The sequence below is a fragment of the Homalodisca vitripennis genome, chromosome 4, assembly GCF_021130785.1.
Source record: "Homalodisca vitripennis isolate AUS2020 chromosome 4, UT_GWSS_2.1, whole genome shotgun sequence".
NCBI classification, from domain to species: Eukaryota; Metazoa; Arthropoda; class Insecta; order Hemiptera; family Cicadellidae; genus Homalodisca; species Homalodisca vitripennis.
In genome coordinates this window covers 165,317,614-165,337,643 of record NC_060210.1, presented here as the reverse complement: position 1 = coordinate 165,337,643, position 20,030 = coordinate 165,317,614, and the positions used below count along the sequence as shown (strand labels likewise).

Below are 20,030 nucleotides of genomic sequence, written 5' to 3'. Positions count from 1 at the left end.
ATGTATGATGGCTTTGTAGGCAGTCATGGAATGCTGCAAGAAGTTGCAGGAAAGGCTGGAACCTATCCGTAAACTTTTGCCAGCCAACTACTCTTGGCAGGACCTCATACAGAAGGCATACTCAGAGCAAGTCAAGCTTAATGCCACCTACTTGTAAGAATCTTTTAAAACATAATCTGCAACTCCTAAAATAATAATATGTTTTTATTTGATAGTATATATGTTCACAGTATACTTTTTTTTCCCCAGTACTTCTTACATTCTTCTTAAGCTCTATTAACACCAATACATTATGTGTAACTGACAGGGAGCAATTATTTTGAGCATTGTTAATGCTTTTCTGTCTGATCAAAAGATATAATAATAACCTTAAATAAACACTAACAATTTATTTAAGCTGTATATAACAAATAATATCATAAAAATGTTATCATGCATGATTTACCAGATATTTTTTGTAATGCACTCTTTTTAGTTGCAATTGTCAGAAAATCTTAAAATTATAAATTAAAAAAAAGATTTAACCCTATGAGTGCCAAGGGTCGATTTAATCGGCCTAGCAACGTTTCCGCATAGTGCCAAGGGCCGATGTAATTGGCCCGATCGTATTGACGAAAATTGCCAAGGGCCGACTAGATCGGCCTTTCCAATATTGGTCATCCTGTTGCTAAATATTGACGTATGATATCGTAAAACGTATCAAATTAAAGCCCAAGAAATGTACGACATAATTAACGTAGTGGTAGTTTGTATATATACTATACAACATTTTTATGTAGCTGATATCTAGAAGGCTGTTTCGCGAACCGCCTGTTAGTTGTCACGCTGCAGTTGTTTTGTTTACGTTCAGTTGTTTTTGCTAGCTGTTACTGTGGCTGTGTTGACATTTTGGTTAATGTTTTAAAAGTTTCCTACTTTTATTACTTCAGTTCAATTTCATTATTGAATAAGGTATAGTTTGCCGAAATGAGTAAAAGGAACAGATCGCCCTTAAGCGAAAATAGGTCAGATTCCGTTATATGCCCCCAACGCTTAAACTTTATTCAATGAACTTAGAACGTTATAACACAATGTAGTTGAGTAACAGAACTAACATTATGCCCCCAATGCTAATTTTTCATTTACGGATGATTATAATGAATTACAATTGGTTACTAGCAATTGGTGCCGCGCGGCCTGCCGTAATCGGGATTCTCTAGAAAGATAAGATAACAGCGACAACAATACCGATCGCAATACCTGGAAATGCTTGTTGATTGATGGAATGTTAGTTCTGTTACTGAACTACATCGTTTTATAACGTTCTAAGTTCATTGAAATAAGTTTAAGCGTTGGGGGCATATAACGGAATCTGACCGCGAAAATACATTAAAATACATTATTTTAAATAAATAAAATAAAATAAATACATATATTCATTCTTATGATAAAAACAGTCACTCAGTTATTTCATCTGAAGGATTTAGTATAATAAGCCTAATGAAATAAGCCCAAAGTAATTAATTTAAGTATGTTCTTAATAAATAAATAACAGTTGTATAATCTACCTTTATTTAATTTCTTAAAACTAGTAAAATATATTTTACATGAACGAGAGTAAGTGTGCATGTTGGGGCAGGTTTTCAGCATTTTGCAGCAATATATAAAAAAATTCAAAACTCAGTTATATATATATATGCATTTTTATGAAACTTGGTACATGTATTCCAACTAACATGGGGAACATAAAATTGGCACATAAAACTCATAAAACAAAAATAAATAAATACTTTTTGTATCTTAAACAAAAAAATGTGTTTTTTGTTTTTGTATTTTTGTTTACACATTTATACATTTTTTTTTTTAATTTTTGGTCAAAATATATATATACCAATTTGTAGCCTGTATCTTGCCCTAAATAATAAAGCAAAAAGTGTCCCATTATGTTAATCTTTAAGGAAGGTGTTAATATTTTAATAAAATACTGCAGTAACATAAAAATAGAGCTTGGCACTGAGGGGAATGGCCTGTCACAAATGATTGGCACTGGCTGCATGACCTCCACCACTTCGCGTGGCACTCAAAGGGTTAATATATTAGTCACTTTAAAAAAGACTAGAGTCAATATTGCAACAAGATTTCTTTTTATATGACAATTATTATCTTGGTGTTTAGTATCTTCGTATGATTTATTAAATGGTTATTAAATTCTGTTCAGTACTATTATAGTTCTATATCTTACTATTTTATCGGCTCCTATTCAGGATCAGGTTATTCAGTAAAAATTTATCTTTCACGAGTATGAAGTCTAGACATTGCTAAATACCTATACTGTACACACCCTCTAGGATAGCTACTGTAACTCTCTCTCCCCTTTTCTCTAGAATGTTGATTTTTAATGAGGAATACAAATTTGGACTTTAAGGAAGAAAATCTCCTCATGGTACTCCTACCTTTTTAAAATCCAAGTTTAAACTGTTTTTGTTAGCTTAGGAAATGAGTGTTCAGGTTGTTACTTTATTGTTTAGTTGTTAATATAACAAATGAGTACATTTTTCTTATATTTCTTTGTACAATGCCAAAAGCAGTAACGAATTTTCATTTGGTTGAATGTATTGTTGTAACTAACATTTGGATGACTATTTTTGTTGAACAAGAGATGAATAGTTGCCCATCATATTGATTAATCTTAAACTCAGATTCTCATAACCACTTGGAATGTAGTGGTGTGCAATTTTATTGATAGTGAGTTAAATGTTACTACTCAGAACACTCAAAATTATCTGGTAGTATATTGGAATCCATCCTATACTATTAAAAGTTTTTGTTCTTGTACATAGTTATCAAATGAAAGCTCTTACATTCTAGATGTGCGTATTGAAATACATCCAACTATAGATCTCTGCCCCCAGGCTTTCAAACTACATAGTTGATCTTGTGAGAATATTTTTAAAATGTTTTAAAACAGCTGATTACTAAAACACACGTGTTGCTCAGGTAGTTATTCTCAATCCATTAACCAGCTTAATATCGGCTGATAACTGAATAATGTTGACAGTAAGTCACGTGGTTTAACGTCTCATAACAAATCAGAATAGTTGTTTGAGAATAAAGATCAAATAAAACCAAAAAGAAAAGCCATAAAAATATTATTTTTTAATCGAGATTTTAATAAATCTCACAGATTTATAATGGAAGTTAATTTATTGGAACAGTCAAAAACTGCAACTAAAAGTTTTGAACATTCACTTATATTCTAACTTTCCATTGATGTAATTTCCTAGACATGTATGTAAACTTTATTTTCTAAATACACAAATGCGTACTTTTAAAAATCATTCACACCTTTTCATGGGATGGCTACCCATTTGTTTCTATATTGGTGGTATACAGTAAAAATATTTTGTCTCCATTGTTCTTTGTTATGTTATATGATCTTTTTGATGATTATCAAATTTTTGTTCAGGTTCACCCTTAAAGACAATGTCAAGGACTATGACATTTTTGGTGTAACGGTAGCTGAAGTCGAGGTGGACATACTCACAGGGCAACATCAGGTACCCATATATTTTTGTTTGGTAATTGAGTTTGTTAAAGACATGTAGAATTCTTAAGTGGCATGTGTCCTAGACTCTTCAGTCCAGACTGGTTTGAGCCAAGCCTTTTTTTGGCCTCAGTACATTGTTAATTATTAAAATATAACCAGCCAAGTACAATATTTAGTATTTCAATTACAAAATATGATTAAAGTAAATAAGAAATCTTGCTAAAAACTTAGAAAGCCATGTTTTCAAAACCAAAATAAACTTTGAATAATGTAAAAAAAAAACAATGTGACAATGGTACATATGCTTAAATGAATTACATAAAACATATGACTATTGTCACCACATCTGCCCCCGAAGGAGACTTGAGTTTAAGGAATCTTAAAGGAAATTTATTGTCATTAACGGGTGTATAACTAGACCTCACAGTATTCACTGAAGAATGAGGAGAAGGCTTGGATAGATTTACCATTTTTGTGTAGATGGAATTCATTTCTGAATTAATTATGAATGATAATGGCCATTTTCTGGTTTCGTGATTGCCATTTAATAAATTTAAGTTTGGCATTTGGATATTTATCCTTCAGTTTTCAAAATTACTAAAATCATTCCTATTCCAAAATTTGGGATACAGAAAGCTGAAATATAGTCATTCTGTCCGATAATATGATGTCGGCGAATCAATTTGATCTTGGCAAAACAATTTGGTTTTAAAAAAAAACCAGGGCACATCTAAACCTTTATTTGCTGTCACTTCACACATCTACTCATGTTTAGAATAAGGGAGGAAGGTTTTAGGTCTGCTCCTGGATTTTGCCACTTTCAACACTGTTACCAGACTGAGACTCCTTGATAAAATGGAAACATAGGACTTCGTGGACTGCCTTAGGAATGGTTCTGGAGTTACCTAGGCAAGAGGTAGCAGTGTGTGTGTGTGTGTGTGTGCGTGTGTGCGTGCGTGTGTGTGTACGTGTGTCTGCGGTGACAACAGGGCTATTGACTACGGTGTTTTCCAGGAAATGTCCCTTGGATGTTTTTCGTAATATGTGTGTTGTCGATGGTAAAATATTGGTTTTTGCTCATGGCACAGTCTTGGTGTTTGAGAACATATACAGAAGCCCTCTTGGTGGGACATATATCCTAAAGCAACTAGAGAATTGACCTGTGTTCAAAACTGATTTCACTGTAATATACTTACATTAAATAAGCAGCAAATTGTTTGATTATCATTTACAACAAGGCTAAATCTGGTTAGGAGATGACAGATTTAAACAAATATTCCATGAGTGTGAGGATAGAGCAGCAACTGACTGTAATTGTGAACCTTTGAGCACTGACCAAGGTAAAGGATGCATTCACATTTAATCCCAGGCAAACCTCAGAATAAGATTGGTTCAGCAATGCAGTTTTGGCAATATTTTCTGTACATTTATACAACGCTTCTTTGATTTTCATATTCCAGTTTATAGACTAAAAACCCTTAGTCTAGCAGTGCAACATGGAGATAAATAGCAGATTTTATGAAGATATATTAGTTTACAGTTACAAAGATGTAACCTAAAATGTTTCAGTTACAAATTTTAAAATAAGAACAAATAGACAGATTGAATGAAAACCAAATACCTTAAAACATATTAATAAGACTTTTTTTAACTTTTCTTGTGTGTATGTTATCACCTCTTGAAGTAATACATGTCTGTATTTATTAATATTTGTGTATTTTAAACACCATGGTTGTCTAAGTGGTCAGAAATATACATAATTATCACATATTTCATTTTGCGTTCTTATAACCATTTAAATGTTGAACATTTACATAATTTGTTTGTTATTTCTGTTGTGTGTAATTTACTGCTCTATGTTTATTTACTCAGGTGACAAGAGTAGACATTCTTGAAGATGCAGGAGTCAGTCTAAGCCCTGAAGTTGATGTAGGGCAAGTGGAAGGTGCGTTTGTGATGGGGCTGGGGTACTACACCCTGGAGAATCTGCTGTACAGCCAACAGGGGGCACTGCTCACCAATCGGACCTGGGTATGTAAATTGGGTTTGAATCTTGATGCATTTGCCGAATAGGTTTGATAGAATATGTGTTTTCAAAACTGTCATAGTTATTTAGACCATGAGTGACAACAGTTTTCTTTTAATCTTGGTGCTTGTCATCAAATCAGTGTCTTGTAATTCTTGTTCTCAAGGTATTTGTAGTTGAGCCAATATAGTCTGCTGGACACTGTTTACATTGAATTTGGTAAATCACATTTTTAGATTCTCAAGATAAGTTGCCAATGATAGAATATGCTTTGCTTGTTTTGCTACGAGTGAATTTCAACGAATTTGGTAACATTTTACAAACCAAACATCTGGGTTTTGTACATGGATGTGATCCTTTTTGTTTTTGTATTGCGTTTTCATTAGGGTTTGTCATTGGTAATTTAGGTTTGACCAATAAATCTCTAATAATTGGAGGTCTTTTAAAGATTACTCTAGGAGTTGTTTTGAAAATATCATTAATTGAACTAGAATTTTGTAAGGTGCTCTTTTAAGCATATTAGTTTGTGAAGCCCTGGGTGGTAATGAACTATTAATTTGGAATCACTGTTTTCAAATTTTGAATTTAGTGTTTTTATTTCTTTAGATAAGTTTGTCTTAGAGTAATTTTCTTCGATAAACTCTCCTTAAGAATGCATTTGTTACATCATCAATGTATTTTTCCAAGTCCGTTACTACATAGTTTTTGAGCTCTTCAAGCTAAACTTTTTTTCGGTTTAATACTCTTGATATGCACTGGATGACAGCTGTCGTAGTTGAAGTATTACATTTATCTTGCTTTTTAAATGTCCATTTTCAATAAATACTTCCATGTCTAAAAATTTTATTCATGTTGAAGACGTTTCAAATGGGAGTTTTAATTTGCTAAATTTGTTTAAATGTGCTAAAAAGGTTGTTAAATTATTCTTCTCATGTGTCCAAATAAAAAGAATGTCGACAATTAAACGTTTCCAATATATAGGCTTGTAATTTTGACTGTTGAGAAAATCTAATTTTAGTTTTCCCATAAAAAGATTGGCATATGACATAGCTATTCAAAATACAAGGGTCTGTCAGATATAAATTGAACTGTTTATCTAAAAAATCCTAAAGGAGTCATTTACGTAAAATTGGCAGATGCACATGTAGCCTGTACTGTTAAAGAGAGAGAGGGGAACCAACCGCAATCCTTAAGACAACTTAACTATCAAGACACATGAGTAAACAGGAAGTACATGTCTCTGTAGAGTAGCAGTAGCAGATTGTAATCAATTTATTGGCCAAGGAAGAGGTGAGCCACACCAAAATTTTGTGACAATTATGTGCACAGTTTGGGTAAAGTACCTTGTCAAGAACCTATGTGTTTGCTTGGCACAAATAATTTTCTAAAGAATGTGAAAAGGTTGAGAACGAGAACCATGATCGTTGCGCAGGGATGCGTATAACCAAGGTCAACATTGATGCAGTCAAAAATCTCATGGAGGAAAATCGGTGTATAACTGTTTTTGAAATCATGATACACAATATTATTGTGAAGTACTGGATGCAAAAAAATAATCATTTCAAAAGAAAAGGAAGCAGCAAATGGCCAGCTTTTTATGATGATGGAATAAAAGAGCTTCCAATCCTCTGGGAAAAATGTATTTCAATGGTGGAAGAATATGTAATTGTGTACAAATATACATTCCTAAGTTTGATAAAAAATAGTTCTGAGTTTAAAAAATCATTGCAGTTTATATTAGCAAAAATACCCCCTCCCTTGTACATTAGCAAAAATACTAGTTCTCAGTAATAATCTACAACTATTGCCACGCTCCATCTATTTACCCAAACAGTAAATACTGTGTTCTAAAAGTCTTAAGTGAAGTTATAGCTGTATTTTCTACTCTTAAATCAGGGAATAACCCGTTCTAATTTAGTACCACTTTTTTCCTTTCCAATTGCCGAGAGCTCTTTTTTTTATTTGCTTGATTGGATTAATACAAATTTACATATATATGCTCTGTGTCCTTTTCTATTGACACCCTAGACTGTAGCTGACCAGAGTTATGAGTACTAACTCATAATTAAACAACTATTCAGCCTAAAACTTAAAATAAAACTGCCTTTTTTCAGAACTACTATCCACCGGGACCATTAGATATCCCAATTGATTTCCGCATTCAACTGAGAAAAAACGCTCCCAATCCATTAGGAGTTTTGCGTTCCAAAGGTAAGTACTTGTTTGACTAAGGCAAGAAAACTCATTTCAAGTTGATTAATCCATAGTCCATTCAAAAACAGTAAAAAATTGTTGATTTCCAAGATTGTCAAATTCAGTACTTGTTTATTCATAAATGATCAAACAACATTTTTGCAAAGTTTAATTTAATTTTAGTAAAATGATAAATATGTTAGACTTATGATAATAATAAAATTATTGTTCAGATTGATTTTAATAGGTTTTACTTAATTTCAGTAAATGCATGAGTATATTAGGCTTGTTTACTAATTTAAAGAACGTGTTTCTAAAATTTGTTACATTAATTACAGCGACAGGAGAACCCCCCCTGTGTATGTCAGTGGCTGTACCCTTGGCAGTATGTCAGGCCCTGAGACTGCCTGCCTCTAGATCTGGCCCTGGCTCCTTCCTACAGGCTTTCAGTAAGTATTCATTCACACTTCATCTGTGCTCTCAAGGTTTCATTTTGTGTCACTTCCTACTGGAGTAAGCTGTTTTAAAATTTTTCTCAAAATTAAAATTTAATAAAAATAGATGTTACTTTATAAAGGTAATAGTGAATTAAAATTGTAAATTCTGTTTTTAAAATATTTGTACTAAAATACATATCCAGTGTTCCCAATACAGAAGCAATGCTTGAACTGTGCATTTCATTAATTCTGGTTAGAGAATAAATAATGTACTAACCAAATCAGTTTAACATACAGATTCACTTTTAGTGATAGCACCTCTATAAAGTATAGTGAAAAATGTAAAATGTAAGTACATAAAATTAGGCAAAAGCAGTGCTTATGAAGGGTAATTTTTTGTTTTGAAATAATCCAATGAGTCAGAAATGTTAAAACATGTTTTTATATGTTACCTTAAGCTTCGTAAACAAATTTAAAAATTGGTCTTTAGCCTACTTAATAAAAGCAAAACGCTATGAATATTTCTAATCCAATTAGGCAACATTAGGTACATATTATTTCAGTATTTATGGTTATGGAGGATCAGAGTTTAAGCGACTGACTCTTATATCAGGTTTTGCACATGTATGAGCATTTCGTTAGAATTAATTATATTTCTGACACCACAGTGAGTTTGCTTTGTTGACCCAATCAAGAAAATACAAATTCAAAGGTCTTGGAACCTCCTTTACCAAAAGCTTTAAATTCCTCCCCTTATCATATACTTTTGGTCTAAGATATTTCAAGTGCCATAAACTCTGGATTAAGAAAATATGTGTAGGACTGAGAAACCTATTTCAAAAGGTGTTTTATTCTGGCCATTTAAATTCACTTACAGTTCCACAGTTGAGTATAGCTTGTCCCGATTAAAAAATACACACATGTAGGTCTTGAAACCTACTTCGGTCAACAAGTATCTATTTCTGGCTCTTGTAATCTAACTTTAGTCTTAAGATATTTTCAGAGCCATATTTGAGCTTGTCTTGTCCCCATGAAGAAAATAAACATTGTATATGTAGAGCTGAGAAGTCCATTACTGTGAAAAAACATATACTTTCATTATAAGAGAGAAGTCATTACTAAGTTCATATTCAAGCAAAATTTCAAAATAATCATTTGTAAGGTATTACGTTATACATGTCTTGTTTTTTGGAGTGTAGTCTGGGAAATAATGACCCTTTGAGGCATCTTAGTGTCCATTCCTCTGTTTTTCCTTAAGCCAGTATTAACATGCCATATCAAAACGTCAAATAAGCCAACCAGTTTCAAGTACCTTGTGTGAAAACATTCACAGCTTTGTTCATGAAGGTGGGTTTTATGACAGTGTTTAAATGGTATTTCTAATGCATTAGTTGATTCACATTCATTACTAGGGTCATCTGGAAGAAAGGTTAGACATTATATCTTTATTTGCTGCCTTCATTACACTATTTATTGAGCACTGTTTTAAAATTTAATTGTGAACAAATATTTCAGATTCTTTTACGAACTTCAGCTGAAACCTTTCTTTTCATATTAACCCTCCTTGGATTCCAAGGAATATTTTACAAATAGAATTAGCCTAATAATGGTTTAGCAATTCTCAAAATTAGTGCTTAGCAACACATTTAGCGGTTCATTTTTATTTATTAGATTAATCCATTTGTATTTGTTATTTACCATTCGATTACATTTGTCTGGTTTTATAAACCACTGTAATGGAGGTTCTGAATTCGAGTCTTAATAGATTAAAAAGATATTTTTCTATTACTAATTTGGTAGGTTGGATCACATATATTTTATCTTTTGATTATTTTAGTACATAGGACAGTCTTTAATGCTTTGAAGCTCACGTTATAGTATGTTAATACATACTACCTTCCCATTCTAAGAAGTGCTAAATAAATCTTTAAGACACTGTTGTTAGGAATATAGGATATAAGGATTTCTTCACCAGGTATAAAATAAAAATTCTTTTTCAAATCAAGTACAGGTAGGATACACTGCATTAGATATTTCTAACTTTACTAAGTTTTACTCTGATTAACACCCCTCAGTTCAGGTCAGCTTCACTCTCTAGATAACTTGCTCCCTGGTTAACCTAACGCCCAAAGTCGTTAACCCTCAAATTTGGATAACATCTTAATTTAGTTTAACATCCTAGTAGAAGTCTGGGTTTGATGCCCTCAGCGAGCTAAAATTAGTTGTATCATAAAAATGTAATTGGAGTTTAAAATATTTACATACTAAATTTGTTTGCATCAATTGTTAGCATGCTGGACTTTACTTAAGAAAATTCTTATTTGAGAGTTAGAAAGTACACTTAGTTCATAATGACTCAATGAAAGCTGTTCTTTGTGATAAGACAATAGAAGTCCCAATCAAAAGCTATAGACAAATAGGACCTGTCTCTGCATTGCTCACACAACCAAATTCTGCTAGTGGTGGGATAATATTGTAATACTGTTGTATACTGTTTGTACGTATGCACTGAAGAGTAAGTATTATTTTCAGAACTGCTAATTTGTAGACTGTAAATTGGACTAGAAAAAACTAGGTTCCTAAAGTTTTGTTGTTGTTGATTAATATACTGTCTGTCTGATTTCAGGTACTCCTTTATCACCAGAGAAGACATTTTTAGCTTGCAAGAATGACATCAGCTTTTATAAATATTCATAGAATGTTTACCATTAGATATTAGTATTTAATACCTCTACTGTCCTTGTATTAGGTTACCCGACAACCCAACATATTACCAATCTATGTGTTCTTTACATCTGCTCTCTGAACTGGGAGTATTTTTTTTAGATGGCATGTGATTTTAGCCATTTGTGAACGTTTTGTAACAATATTGTATACCAATTAAACTTCAGCTAATATAAAACGTAACTTTTCAGAATATTTCAAACATAGTAAGCATATATCAGATACATATTTTTTCATTTTTCATACTTAAGAGGATCAGAGAATAAGCAAAATTGTGACTGTCTCTTATTTTAGGTTTTGCATGTCTAGGAGCACTTTTGTTCAAATGAATTATATTTCCAACACCCCAGTTGAGTTTATCTTATTGTCCTGATCAAGAAAATATATACATAGAGAATTGAATAAATCTTTATTCATGAAAATAATTTTATTATGCATATGAATGAAGTCAGGTTTAATTTTTAAAGCTAGTTAAGTCTTGAAAATTTACTTTTGTCGAAAACCATCTACTTCTGGTCTTTGTAAACTACTTCCTATCTTCACTACTTTCATTGGACTTCAACAAATATTTGGAGAAGATCATAAGCCAAATCTGTCCGGCCGTTCTTGAGTTTAGCACTTAGCAATACAACTGATGAATGCAGACTCTGTGGAGAAGCAGAAGAATCAGCGGAGCAAGTATTGCTAAGTTTTTTTTTCTGTTGTTTACAAAACTAGGACAATATTCACATAGGTTTATTTCCAGAAGTCAAAGGATATTATAAAACATGAGCCCACAAATCTACTCAGTTTATGCAGAAGCCTCAGATTTGAAAGGGATAAAGCTGCTTAAGGGGGTGCAAATAAGGTCCTATTTGGACTAAGTGCTTCATGGTCCTAGACTCTACCTTAAATAAAAACACACATTTAGCAATTCATTTTTATTTATGATTATCGATTAAGCCTGTGAATGCCAACATCCGATTTTACCGGATGTCAAAAATTGACTGAAAAGTGGCATCGTCTGATTTTACTGAACGTCAAAAGTTGGCCGAAAAGTGCCAATGTCCGATTTTACCGGCCGTTTCAGAAGAAAATCACTAAAAATCGAAAACTTTATATTTTTAAACTAATATTATATTAAATTGTTTGTGAAGAATTGTTCTTTTCAAGTATGTTGATAGTTTATGAAATAATTAAACTGTGCATTTTTTACTGAAACCTTGCAAAATACCTTCAAAAGGGCTGGCACTTTTACGTGCACCCACTAGAAATATACCTGGCACTTTTCAATACACCCACTCAATAAATACTTGGCACTCAAAGGGTTCATATGTTTTGGTTGGCTCCCTGATATCATGAAAACAGTTCTGTAAATTTTAATATATGTTTCTGTAAAGGACAAAATTGTAGTTTGGGAATTATTTCATATTATAGTTCCAATTTTCTCAAATATAAGAAACAAAACTTATGTTTTCTGAAAGTTATTTGAATGTTATTACCATATAACAATGTTTTGTATCTTTGATAGTATTTTGTCTCAATATTGTATAGTAAAGAAAGAAAACATCTGTGTTTTGCGTAAAATACCATAATAGTTTTCAAATGAATTTTTATTCCTGACACAATAGACATCTCACGTCAACAGTTTATTAGGTTTTAGTTTTGTTTAACCTTAAGTCTCAAGGTTCTGATGAACAGGATAGATTCCAATGATATAATAGGAGACTATTTAGTTTATAGAAGTTATTTATAGTTGGAGTGTTATGGAACAATTTATTGCATACTGCATTTAAATGTGCCTTAATTAAACTTAAATATTATTTATCTGATATTACCTTAGTATTACATTGTTTTCAGTGTCATATATTTCGTACATTTTTGTAACATATAAGTAGATTATTTCAAGAAACCATGTTTAAATTAGCTATGCTAATAGGAATTATATCCATAATTATACCAAAAGTATTATGAAACATTCTGGTGCTATGTATTTTGGTTCATTAATAAAGTACTACAAAGATAAACTGTTTAGTGTCTAATTTCATGCATATATCAATTTTTTTTTTTTTTTTTTTTTTTTTTTAAGAAAAAGCTTTTTTTTTTGTTAAAGTTTCAGTATCCCATGTCCATAAACATTTTTAAATACAGTGGAAATTTTAAGTTATTATTTCCAATAAATAATATGTTTTATGAGGAGACATAAATTCTCTGCTTAGTTCATTCCTTAGCATATAATTGTTCTTATTAAAATATTTATTCTTGAGAAATAAAAGGGATGAATACATCAGCGATTTGTCACAATGTTGCAAAAATACCTCTGAAACTATGCTGACTAATTTATAACTCTCGCTGCTCTAATCAGAATAGTTTCGTAATGAAATTATTGATCAATGTGATTTGTGGTTGCAAGATTATATGTTATCCTTCAAGATAGGTGTTTGATCACTAGATATATTTTTACTTTTATTCTCTTAATAATCAAAATTGACTTTCCAGAAATGCTTTAGTGTTGACATATACGTATTTTAGGTAACTAACTCAATTAAGGCTTGTATTTCGACTCATTCTCCATTGTAATGGTAGTGCACTGAGTTCACAAATCAAAAGAACAATTCGAAGATATTCTAAGATAAGCTTAAGATATTCCATTCTCCTCATTGTTGAATAGAATATTTACATCTTTTCAATAAGCTTTGACTTAAAGATATTAGAAGGTACCATAATGCATTACCCAAAAGAAATCGGTACGAGGCTTGCATAGTACGTAATTTTCCCATACAGACAAACATAAATCGGGATAACTAACAACTGTCCGAGTAGAATATTTGTAGCTAAGTTCAATGACATAACTGAAGATTTGGAGCAAACAGGAGAGCAGGTTTTGAAAAAATGTGAAATGAAATGAAATTGAGTGAAAAGTTTTTTTATTTTACCAGATGAAGTAAAGGTCACATGTCCACATAACTAAATATATCATAAATTGAACTAAAATATCTTGCATGACTCAACACAAGAAAAAAAAACTAATGCATGGAAAAAGAAAATACCATATAAAATCACTTCCACTTGCAAATATCTGCCAATGGTATAGACCAGAGTATCTTAATATAAACTGATCCTGCCTATTTGTTCTAGTATGTATAACTTCTTTAGTCCAGCCATAAACCAGGGATTTTCATTGAATATGATGTACATAAGAAGGGAATTCAATAAGCAACATACAGCAACTATAAAACATTGGACAAAAACTGCAGTTCTGTGCAGTTAGGCATTCACAAACTATATGAGGCAGAGCAAGTTCTTGAATTTTTATGATAGATGAATTTACAATTATTTACAAAATCTTTTGGAAATCGCAGCAGTTAAGCATAGAAAACTAATAATATCAAACTTTTAATTGATCGATGATTTTTTTATTGATATTTTTTAAGTTTAAAATTGTGGCTGCTCTGTAGTACGACATGATATTTCAAGTAGTACTATATTCAAAGTTAAAATCTAAAGTTGTAAGCATAATGTAAACAGTAATTCTGAGACTTTTTGAGCTTTTCACTAAGTATCATGCCACCATCATGCCATTGATCAGAGTTGCATTAGTAAAATGAGGTATAACAATAGATTTTACCAAAAGAAATTTTATGTCCAGTGGTAAGTCTGGAAAAATAGTGGAGTGATACAGTTGCTTGATGCACCTGACTTGTTTCATGTGATTATCTCCACATATCTGAAAGGACTCAGATTTGACATTTTTGATGTCAAGAAAGGGTAGGAGCTGTCATCCATTACTGAAAATAAATATAAAACATATTTTGAAGAATGGAATCACCTATTGGACAAATTTATGAAGTGTAAAGGAGAGTATTTTAACACTAGATCTGACATAGATTCTCTAAATGAATGTTTGTTTGAAAGCACTTTCACAATAACAAACATTCATTCACTATATGTGTGTACGTACAAATTTGGATTTCTTTCTATAAAATAATTATATACAGTAGAGTCCCGTTAATCCGACCTAATTGGGACCGAGCCCTATTCGGATTATGTGATTGTTCGGATTAGCCAGAATTACAGAAAAATACGGTTTTAAACTTGAGATGGGTCTATTTTGTTATAGAATTATCAACATTGTTTATTAAAACATGTTTTCTGACTGTTGCATTGTATTTCTTGACAAATAAACGTGTTTGCGAATACTAAGCACATTTACCGTATTTAGTGTGAGAGTTCTATTGTTAAGCAATGTGAGCGTACTGGATATTGTACGGGTCCACGCGTTCAATAGTTGTACGAAACTACGCGTCATCCAATAGACTCTTCAATGCGACAGAAGACAATAACTGAATTTATGTCTTTTAACAATTAATATTGTACTCAATAATAATATCAGTACTGTACGTCCAATTTTTGTTTGATTTCACTTCTTAATACAGTAATTTAACTCATACTTAACCTATAAGTTTCAATTTGGTACTGTATTTAACTTCATTATTTATGTACTGTACCGTACACAATTTGTCTTAATAAAATATTGTACTGTATGCCTACTTAATTAAAGTTTTCTTTGTTTATGTACGAAATGATACACCCATTTTCATTTTTTATGTAATTAGTTCCTATAACTGTTCATTATCGTTATAAATAATTCCTCCTGGACCTGTTCGGATTAACCAACGTTCGGATTGCACGTGTTCGGATTAGCGGGACTCCACTGTATGTATAAAGTGTTTACTTCTAAACATGATGCTCACTTTAAACACTTCTACTGTGATTGTTAAATTTTTTGTTATGTCTGGAAAAGACAAGACAAGACAATTCTTTATTTTCACATTCATCAAGAAGGAAATGGCGTCAAATACATATTATCTTAAAAATTTTTCCCAGGTTTGTTGTCATTAGCTGCCTAGGTCTTCACATTCTCTGCGAGTCGGCTCTCCAATTCAAGAATTCTTTTACAGAGTAAAAGGGTCTCTCTTGGAACCAGGAGTGCAGGCTTTTCTTCAACTTCCTTCCTTCAATTTTCTTCAGCTCATCAGGGAGATTATTGAAGAATTTTGCTCCAGCATAGGTTGGTTTTGTTTCAGAGAGAGTTAACTTGTGGATTGGCAAAGTGAAGTTATTGGCATGCCCAGTATTGTAAGAGTGAATGTCTTGGTGCTGTTGGACATTATGAGTTGTAGCTATTACAATACATTCTACAATATAAAGGCTGACTACTGTTGATAACCTCCACTCTTTGAATACCCCTCTACAGCTCTCTCTACATCCCAAGCCGGCCATGATTCTTAGAGCCTTTTTTTGAAGAATGAGTATTCGTTGGAGATTTCTTTCAGTTGAACCACCCCAAACCGCTAAGCCATATCTCATATGGCTTTCAAAATCATGATAGGCTGTTATTGTGGCTTTTGTCGTGCTTATAGCTTTCGTCCTTTTTATGGCATAGATTGCTGAGCTAAGTTTAACACGTTCGCTGCTAAAAATTAAGTAATGTATGTTGCTAGAGGCTAATTTTTTTTTATTAGTATTCACTTACCAATTTAGTTGTTGTGACACGGGTTGGTACAGAAAGGTCATCAAACACCAAAAGAGCCGAATTTCGCCATTTTGAAAACGTGCAGTAGATCTACCGCACACGCTCCTGGGGCCAGTCTCTCTTCGAAGCGCGCACCGTTTTCCTTATTTGTTTTTGAAAAAACAGACCACTAACGATTGTTTATAATAATACTGGGAACAAATCACTTAGTATAACTAAAAATATATTGATAAAAAACACTAAAAAACTACTATTTACAACCCAACCATCCTCCCCAAGGTACGCTTCATTAGTCATGGAATTGGTCAAAACAATGTGGGACACACAACCCAGGCTGTCCATCACATTCTAAACACTGCCACATCACGTATTTCTTTCTGCCATTTGCATAGCAAACTCTGCACCTCTTTTGTTTACTTCTCTTTCCACAAGCCACTTTTTCTGTAATCCGTGAGGGTACATGGGGGACGCGGGCGGCGCTTCAGAGGTCGAGGAGGCTCGGGAACGTCCGGGAGTAGCTTGTCAATACCTCCAGACGGAAGTCGTACAATGGCATTTTGTTTTCTCCACTTGATGTGCGAACTTCGTTATAGAGATAGTGTGCATTCACTAACATCATCTGAATTACGTGGACAAAAATCTTTTTATACCACCGCAGTGTTTTCCTTTCGCAAGGATAATATGACATCATTTGGTCACTGCGGTCCACGCCTTTCATAAAATGGTTGTATTGAACAATTGGTAGTGGTTTTTGTCTCTCCAAACCACCTCGATTAATTGAATTCACCATGTCATTTTCAAATTCAGTGGATATGTAAGAGACAACGCGTTTGTCTTTCCATTTGGCGACAACAACACTTTCGGCGTAGCGGGCGATGGTTTCACCCTTTTTCAGGGTTGCCGATTTGACTTCAGGAGATACGTATTTTCTGTCCAGCCGAAAGAGTTTCCAGTGCAATATGTATTCCTACGGAGCAGGCTTGAGACAAGAGTAAAACTATTATAATAATTATCCATAAATAAACTGTGGCCACAATTGAGTTTCCCTTGCATCAGCTTCAATACAACATTGGCTGCATGCCCTTACCACCGTAATCGTCTAAAACTCCGCAATACATAAAAAAAAACGAAGTATTAGGCCATGGGGGTCACACAAACTGTACAGTTTGATGCCGTACTTATGGCGTTTCCCTTTTATATATTGCCTAAAGTACAACCGTCCCCTCCATAAAACCATTCCCTCGTCAATGCACAACTTTTTTTTGAGGATAATAAATTGAGTCCATTTTATTGTTGAAGTAGTCAATTAGAAACTGTACTTTAGAAGCTCTGTTGTTTGGGTTAGGGTACCTTTCAAAATTAATGCATCGCAAAATAAGCATGAATTTGTCCCTGGCCATGAATTTGGGGAAGCACGTTGAAAACAGCTTACAAGTTTTCCAATAGTCTTGTATTCGGGGTAATTGTAATATTCCCATGTGCAGCAATAGGCCAATAAAACATTTGAGATCCTCCACGGTAATGTCTTTCCATTTATGGATTCGTGAGCCTGGGGGTTGTAGTAGGTCCACAGAAATAAACTCCAACGCGTATCTATTCGTAGTAGCCACAATGCCCTCCAAAAAAATCACATCCACCAGCAACAAGAAAAAATTGATTGGGGTAATCTCATTAGGCAAAGGGACTAAAAACTTTTCCTCTTTTGTAAACGGTACATCTTTCATACCTATAGTTTGAGGACTCCATTGTGGTGGTCTTACGTCATAGTCTGGGTCTTCGACCTCTGACTCATCAGTCTCGTATTGTTCATCGTCGAGGTCCGGAGCATAACCAGGGGACAACCAGGGTCGTCTTCATAATCAGAATCACTATTAGCCACAAACTGACGTCTATTCTGGATTCCACTAGTTCCAGGAGGCAAATCCATGTCTATTGTATTATAAGAATAACACTAAACACACAACAAAAAAACGGTAAAATTTGAAGTAGTCTAAAAACTAACCACAAAACGCTAACTGAGAACGGCGACCACAAAAAACGCGGGAAAAGTATATCCCCACGAGCGGCAAAAACGGACAACCATACAGGACGAGTGCTGAGAGCACACTGACTGGGTTTATAAACAATGGCGCTGTGCAGTAGATCTACGTCATGGGCGCCTGGCGCGAGGCAGTCGTGCAGTAGATCTACCGCAACCGCATTGAACGTGTTAAGGCATAAGTTATTAATATGATTTAGCCATGAGAGTTTGTCATCAACAATGATTCCAAGATAATTAGTTGAGCTGACAGATTGAAGATTTGGTAGATCTGAAATGTCATCCTTCTTGTTCCCAAATGAAATTTGTTTCGTCTTTGATTCATTGAAAACCAGGTCATTGTTTCTACAGTAGTCCATAGCAATGTTAACAGCAATGTACGAATTTATTTCTAGATTTTCCACTGAGCTATTGGCAGTTAATAGCATAGAATCGTCAGCATACATGACTAAATTACTATATGAATGTAAAACGCTAGGAAAATCATTAGTAAATAATATAAAAAGTACAGGCCCCAACACAGATCCTTGCGGTACACCACGGTCCATTGACAGGACCTCAGATCTAGAAATTGTAGTAATTCTTTTTATGGTCTGAGTCACTTCTACAACCTGGCGTCTTCCTTCGAGGTATGCTGAGAACCATGAAAGTGCTGTTCCTTGGATTCCTAGATGAAAAAGTTTTCTTATAATCAAGTCACGGCTTAGACAATCAAATGCCTTACTCAAGTCAAGTTGCACTCCCACTACATTATTTCCAGCCTCGATATTGTCCACAATGTGCTCAAACAGACCTACTATTGCAGTCATGGTGGATCGTCCCTTAATAAAACCATGCTGTTCCTCTGTCAAAAGGTTGTTCAGTTGAAGATGCTTGAAAAGTCTAGAGAGTACAATTTTCTCAATAATTTTGGATTCAGTTGGAATTAAAGATATTGGCCTAAAATTTTCTATGTGGTGTTTACTGGATTTTTTGTGAAGAGGGATAACTTTGGAAATTTTCATACTTGAGGGGAAAGTACCATGCAGAAGAGACAGTTTGTGATATGAAAAAATAGTACCGCTACTTCATTTTTACAAAATTTTAGAATTTTTGAGAATATTTCATTTAAGCCAAAAGAGGATTTTGTTTTTAGTGAGTCTATTACTTTACTTATTTCTTCAATTGATGTGGGTTCCATAGAGGTCAGTGGCATTCCAACAGGTGGGTTCTGAAGAAATTGCATTGTTGGGTTGATGTACAGGTTCTGTTTGAGAGTTTCATCAGCAATAGTTGAGAAATAGTTGTTAAAATGGTTGGCTATATCTATAGGGTCGTCAATTTTGTCTCCGTTTTTAACTATGAAGTCAAATCCAGAAATTGTGTCCTTGTGCTGATGATTTCTCTCGCTGTTTATGATCTCCCAAACAGCCTTATTTTTGTTAGCAGTGTTGTCAATATGAGCAGCACTAGCCTCTTGTCTTAGGGTCCTTAGTTTTAAGTCGTAAGCCTTCTTTAGCTGCGTAGAAGTTTGTTTATCCTCTTGGCTGCCGGAAAGACAATATCTCTCATTTGCTTTAAGAAAATCTTTC

At 33.4% G+C, this 20,030-nt stretch overlaps 1 protein-coding gene across 1 annotated transcript in view; it reads left to right on the top strand.

Annotated features, from left to right (window-relative positions):
• The window catches only part of LOC124361276 (xanthine dehydrogenase-like), a 64,158-nt gene extending 51,246 nt beyond the window's left edge, over nucleotides 1-12,912 (top strand). The window contains exons 20-25 of the mRNA XM_046815325.1: nucleotides 20-153; nucleotides 3,446-3,536; nucleotides 5,399-5,557; nucleotides 7,667-7,763; nucleotides 8,084-8,194; nucleotides 10,809-12,912. Coding sequence (XP_046671281.1) covers nucleotides 20-153; nucleotides 3,446-3,536; nucleotides 5,399-5,557; nucleotides 7,667-7,763; nucleotides 8,084-8,194; nucleotides 10,809-10,879 — 663 coding nt within the window. The 3' untranslated portion in view covers nucleotides 10,880-12,912. The remainder of the gene's footprint in view (nucleotides 1-19; nucleotides 154-3,445; nucleotides 3,537-5,398; nucleotides 5,558-7,666; nucleotides 7,764-8,083; nucleotides 8,195-10,808) is intronic.
• Nucleotides 12,913-20,030: the final 7,118 nt, after the last annotated feature.